The sequence below is a fragment of the Hetaerina americana genome, unplaced genomic scaffold (assembly GCF_022747635.1).
Source record: "Hetaerina americana unplaced genomic scaffold, ioHetAmer1.1.p SCAF_5, whole genome shotgun sequence".
NCBI lineage: Eukaryota > Metazoa > Arthropoda > Insecta > Odonata > Calopterygidae > Hetaerina > Hetaerina americana.
Window position 1 is genome coordinate 69,467,888 of NW_027287095.1, and position 6,659 is coordinate 69,474,546.

Consider the following 6,659-nt stretch of genomic DNA (forward strand, 5'->3'; position numbering starts at 1 on the left):
GTGTTTAAGAAAGACGTGACTTTAGACTTTACCATATCCAAAATAACCACATTGCAAAGTTTTCATCATTAAATATAAATACCCGTGAATAAAAATAAACGACTGTGAATAGCCCTCAAGGATAATAGTCTTGTCGAAGCCATGACCGGTTAATTTAAATTATAGCGTGAAGATTTACTCAGGAGTCATTTATGATACCAATGATCATTGCGATTTTGTTTACAATCTTAGGAGGGCTTGACACGTAAATAATTTACCCATTATAATCTCATCATACTTAATACTGTCGAACTTCAATAATGACAATAAGAAATTTCAGTTTTCGGGTTAATACACGTAGTTTACATACAACTAGTAACGATATCAACATTCAAAAATAAATAGAAATTTTTCACCTCAGAATTCAGCATTAAAATTTCATTATCACAACTTGAAATAAAACATCATTGAGTTTTAATTTGCAAGCTCTTTCTAACAATGTTGATCCTACTTCCTTCCCCAAATATTATACCAAATGAACAATGAGCTTCGTCCGAAAAAGTTCTGGTACGATTGAAGAAACCCTGAGATATTTTCAATAGTCATCAAGATGTCTATCCCTCCTCGTTCAGAACATTAATCTATGAACCTTTACGCTTTTCAGCATGTCGCTTCGGAGATGCGGCAAGAATGCAAGTGCCACGGGATGAGCGGCTCCTGCACCGTTAAGACGTGCTGGATGCGGCTCCCATCCTTTCGCGTAGTCGGCGACCATCTCAAGGACCGCTTCGACGGTGCCTCCCGAGTGCTCGTGTCCAACTCCGGCTCCCTCCGGGGTGGCCCCGGGTCTGGAGGTGGGGGCAAGACAGGCGGCCGGGGGCGACAGGGCAGGGGCCGCGGCGGCAAGGGCAAGAGTGGCAGCCCAGGAGAGGTGGACAACACGATCGGGGGCGAGAACGAGAACCGGCCGGGCGTCGGGGGAGGAGCCGTCGGCGTCGGAGGTGGGGACACCAACGACACCAACGCGGCGACACCAACGACGCCACCACCACCACCACTAAACCCTACCAATCCCAACACCACCAACCTCACCCCCGCCGCCACCACCCCTGCCGCTCCCCACCCAGTAAAAACCCCCAGGTCCCTTCGGGCGCCGATTCGAGCCCCTGCGGTGACCACACCCACCCCTCCCGCGGCTCAATCCCGCGACCTCGCCTATCCCCCTCCCGCCGACCTCCTCCCCGGATCCACCCCGGCCGACGCCTCCTCCTCCGCCGCGAACCCCGGGTCGTCCCCGGCGCCCTCCCACCACCCCACAGCCCACCGCTCCGCCAAGGGTGCGGGTTCGGCGGGCAGGGGGGGGGGCGGGCGGTGGGGAGGGGGGCAGCAGCGGAGGAGGACCAAAGGGGTGGGAGGAGGAAGCGGAGGTAACGTGTACTCTTGTCATCTTACTACTACTACTCTTTGAAAAGTTATGTTTCACTTTTATCCTGCTCCGTTGCAATGTTTGAAATCAGCACCTGTACTATTCCTATCATTTTCCTTACATATATTTTATTGGATCACCCATATGCCACTCTCTTTATTTTTGGCTGCACGAAAACAAAAAATGATGGGTGCTTCTTCTTTCGACCATATTTCTTTTTGCTTAGCTGGGTGTAAGAGGGGCACGGCATACTGATTATGCAGAATCATGCGCTGGTTTTTTTTACGTTTTTTTCCTACCGCTTTGAGTTTTTATTGCATTTCTGGCTCGCTTCTAGGTTTTAACACAATAATCATTTGCTCACACTAATTGCACTATTATGGGCTCTTGTTTGCTTGGATTGCTGAATGTAAATGCGAAATTTGTTGGGTTCAGTTGGTTTGGTTGCTTTATCTCTGCATTCGAAAGCGAAATAAATATGAAAATATCAAATGTGCTCTTATGCATTTTCCGGGAGCGGCACAGTATGTTTACGATGGAATGCTTCAATGAATCACTCTTATGCCGATGTAAAATGTTAAAAGATACTAATGCTCTTCTAATATGGAAATTAAATATAAAAAAGTGTTTATTTAGGGCCCAATGGCCACAATTGTAGGTTACTTGCGATTTATCTTGGAATGGTCACTATAGGATTGTTTATTGAATACTTGGCTTGAAAGTTATGGCCATTCCAAACTTACATTGGCTTGAAAATTATGGCCATGTAAACGAGCCAATAAAAATAACCTATTTCTTAACAACGCAAATGGGGCAAGAATTCGAATAAGAATATCTGTGATACTCCCAATATATTGTTTTTAAATTGTGTTCTAGAAGACCGACTCCATATCACTACTATGAGTATACGAAAATGAAAATACTATCCTCGTTTCTATTAAACAATTTTTCTTTTCCTAATGGATATCTATTGGGACTTTTGCGGATGATAAAGAGGTTTCTTGGGCACAAGAGAGTATTAGTTGCCTCCTCGCTTCTCCTCCTGCTTACCAATCCACCTACCCTATCCCCGGCATGATCCCCGTTTGCTCGAAGACACTTTCCTGACATGCTTTTGAATTGTGAAATGACTTCCTTTAGCTGTTTGCTACTTCGCTTTAATAAGCTTTTTTATCATTTGAAGTTGTTTTCATAAGTTGCATATTATTTCTCTAATGTAGATGTTGTATTTGATTGGTACAGCCATTTGAAGATTTGCATCTGTAACTTTTATATGCCCAGGGACAATTTGACATTTTTGACAATATTTTGTGTGTCAATATAACTATAATCGTTAATATGAATAAGTAGAGCTGTATCTTAATATATTACCCTCTAATTCCGAATATTGAAGCTGTAAAAAGTAGTATTTGAAATTATTGCCTAGCCTCTGTAAACAGTTTATATTTAAACTGTCACCTGGTTCTCTTGTGACTCAGTTAGTTGTTGATGGAATTAGAATATTTGGTATTCTATCCTAATACTCCAATTTTGACAATCAGCATTTTTTATTTACTTGCAGGAATTGCTGGCAACGGAGCTAATTCAAACAGAGGTCGAGGTGGCTTTATCGTTGGTGGAGGTAGGGGAAGAGGTAGAGGTGGTGGCTTCACGAACAGAGGGAGGTACTCCTTTCAGTTGCAGCCTTATCGACCAGAGCATAAGCCACCGGGCAGAAAAGACCTTGTGTACTTAGAGCCATCACCAGGGTTCTGCGAAAGAAACCCACGCCTTGGCATTCCAGGTAATCCAAAACGATCAATAATTTTGTTGGTGAAAAATTTCATATAATACACGCAAATTTATTATTTTATTATTTCAAAAGAACTCATCCACACAAAAAATTATGTATGCGGATGAGTTTTTCTCCAAATGATATTTTAAATTCAGTTAGTACTTTCGTGGCGAACGTAGCATCTCATTTACCATTTAAACTATTAGAGAGTGAGCAAGAACTACTTTAATTGATATTTATACTGCCTGTGTTACATTAATTCAGCAAAAATATTTATTTTGTAAATTATTACCTACATATTTTTTTGCCAACTCTCATACCCATCAAAGAAAATGACAAATAATTTTAGACTGAAATATGTCTGGCCTAATTAAAAATCTTTGAAATGACTTTATTTGTATTCTCTTAGGTAGTTGTGAATTTAGCAAGAGTGAAAACATATTTACAGACGCATTTTGTGCAAGTACACACATTAAAGCTATATACACCTTTCTTCAATTTTGAAACCTAATTATCAATCTTAATAAATGTTTTCAGAAGCTCAACAAACATGATATAGGCCGCTATGTTGTAATACAGCTATTCACAGCAACTACCATTATTAGCTAAGTTAAAGACTAGGATTTAATTCAATACTTCATTCATAAAACAATATTTCTCTCTATTTTATGCATCAAATTACAAATTTCAACTTCTATAAGACAAATAATAAAATTGTTATGTACTGTAAATTTCCTACTACTGAAGAAGATTCGTTAGTCATACATGATTAACACACCAATGCGCGCTTTCCAGTTTCGTGAATCCAGAGTTTAAGGAAGCATTGATTGATGGCAAAATATACAGCCATGTTTGACGAATTACAACGTTTCTTAGGGTTATAATGTCGTGTTAATTTCAAATTCTCTTGAATGGAGTTATGAATGTAATTGATATAAATATTATTCAGAATTTACGACGTGAGTTTTCGTAGCTGTTTAATAATAACCTATAATATCGAAAAGAAGGAACGCACTCAAAAAAATAAAAAAACAATAAAATATGATTTTAGTGTCTGCAGAATTGCATGCTCTTTCAGTCTGTAAACAAACTTTTCAGACATATATGCATCGCGCACTTAATGTAAGTCTAATTATCTAGAAGAATAATATATGCACAGACTAACTGATCTTGGTTTCTGATATTCGCATTATGGGCTCTTTTACACGTTCAGAATCAATTTTTTCATCTTCTCAGTGCTGTCAAGGAAAATTTACGTTTGAATGTCAATAAAATATAATTCTGTGGAACATATTTGTATCGTTGATTGGAAATAAATGGTAACTTGAATAATCACTTTACAGGACATCACTTATATGTGTGTTTGCGTGATTTCTATATCTCTATTAGTTTACAAACAAATGTATGGCAATGACAAAAATTTTAATGGCAATATGTTTAATGATACCTTTCCAACCAATTCTCTGTTTTCAAAAGGGACGAGAGGCCGTCCATGTAATGCTTCGTCGCTTGGTGTCGACGGCTGTGATCTCATGTGCTGCGGACGAGGACACAGGACGGCGGAAACGGTCGTCGTGGAGAGGTGCGCATGCACCTTTCATTGGTGCTGTGAGGTCAAGTGCAAGCTATGTAAGACAAGAAAGCTTGTGCATACGTGTCTTTGAGTGTGGTGTGGCCGGTGCCTATCGGCCAGCAATTGGAGACTTCAACGACTGCAAGAGACTTCAATTCCTGCGATAGTACTTCCTTTGTTGGTGCCAATTTGTTTTCGTGTTATACAACATGCTGGCCGTTTAGAGGAAAGTGTAAGACTTTTTCTCGAAGCCTGGTGACTTCAATTCAGGTAACGAACGCTCAGTGAAACGGAAAAACGCTCAGATGAAGGTAACATGTCTGGAAAACAGGACTCACTCGTGAGCGAGACCAGGGATGTGGTGAAATGTGATTCTCTAATCCGACTGGAGATAGAGGCAGAGACTAATAAATAAATTATTTATATAGCAATACTTGTAAAATGATATATACGGTGGAAGGATGAAGTATATCAGTTTCATGTACGAAGTGTTTCACAAAAGCCCTTTAAACTGAAGTAGAAAGAGATGGAAGATATCAATCTACTAAAGCCGCAGCAATGTTTACTGTTTGCATTATGCGTAATTCCTAAAAATCTTGATTTTACAGCAAATAGCTTTCACGACCAAATATTAGTTTAAAGGTTTTCTAATTATGTTAGCTAATTAAAATAAAGCAGCCTTCCATATTTTGATAAGCATAAGCTGGTTTACAATTTTTAGTGTAAATAAGTTATTTTGCATAGAATAAAAGAGCGATTGAAATTGATCTGCTTACACCTTTAACGATCAATGTTATGGGAGAATAAGTTTACAGAATCTTTATCGATTCAAATTGGTGCTCGTATTGAATGCTGAAAATCTATTAACAATCTGGAAACAATATTACAAACGGGATAACTTTAATTTAAACATTTCAATACCCTCCAAAAATCAAAATTCTATTCAGAGTGTTTATAGGGACAAATAGAGCTGGACTTCTATGTAAATTATTTATCAGCGAGTGCGTGTTAAGACAAATATTTCCAACTGGATAACTGTGACTTCTTAATATAAGTATTTACATAATAAAACCTGCACAATGGGCCCAATTTGGAGTTGTCTTTCTATTTAGATAAAACTCATTTGGCAGTTTCATTAATTAGAACAATTAATTCGGTAATAACGTTCATTTCATAGAAATTTTTGGGTAAACAGAGACATGTGGTAGACTTATCCTTCTTTTTGCCATACATGAAAATTCGAATGCAGAATTGTTGAGAATGAATTATGTTATCAAATGTTTTTGTACATTTTGTAGTTTTGATATTAATCGCTTTCATCGAGGTGCAAAATCTATGTATCTAAGTGAATATTATGCTTAAATATAAAAGCAAAATAGGACTGAATGTTGTAAGATGAATGGCTGACTTGAAAATGTCTATTTTGACACCATGTGCACGAGGATTAATAGATATAAATATTAGTTAGCTGTGAGATAATTAGAAGAGGATTCATGTTGAAAACAAAACTTTATATGCCTCATACACGTAAAAAGAAAATTAATGCTTACGTGTGTGACAATAACGTGTTTTTTAAAATTAAGTAAAAGCAGAAAAGACACATCCTTATTATTTGACGGTTTTCTCATCGCATTGCCCTCTCCCATTCAGTGATGTATAGAATTTCTTCATCGTTGGGTGTCAATTTAAACTTCTGACAAAAAATTTATTTATTCTGGCTTTAAATTAACCATAAATAAGTGTTATCATTAGAACATGTTCCTTTCAATGTAAAAGAAACGCTTTTTGGTTATTAATACCATTACGGGTAAATCCTGAATACTTCATTAGAATTATCCAAAATCTAGCTAATTAATCAATTATTAACAATTTTGATAAGATTAAAAATGCTACGTGAAGCCCAATAA

The 6,659-nt window shown here is 38.0% G+C and overlaps 1 protein-coding gene across 1 annotated transcript in view; it reads left to right on the forward strand.

Annotated features, from left to right (window-relative positions):
- wg (Wnt family member 1 wingless) overlaps window positions 1-4,843 on the forward strand; it is a 95,108-nt gene extending 90,265 nt beyond the window's left edge. Inside the window, exons 4-6 of the mRNA XM_071592521.1 lie at window positions 644-1,406; window positions 2,967-3,188; window positions 4,656-4,843. Of these exons, the coding sequence (XP_071448622.1) occupies window positions 644-1,406; window positions 2,967-3,188; window positions 4,656-4,843 (1,173 nt within the window). The remainder of the gene's footprint in view (window positions 1-643; window positions 1,407-2,966; window positions 3,189-4,655) is intronic.
- The last annotated feature ends 1,816 nt before the right edge of the window (window positions 4,844-6,659 follow it).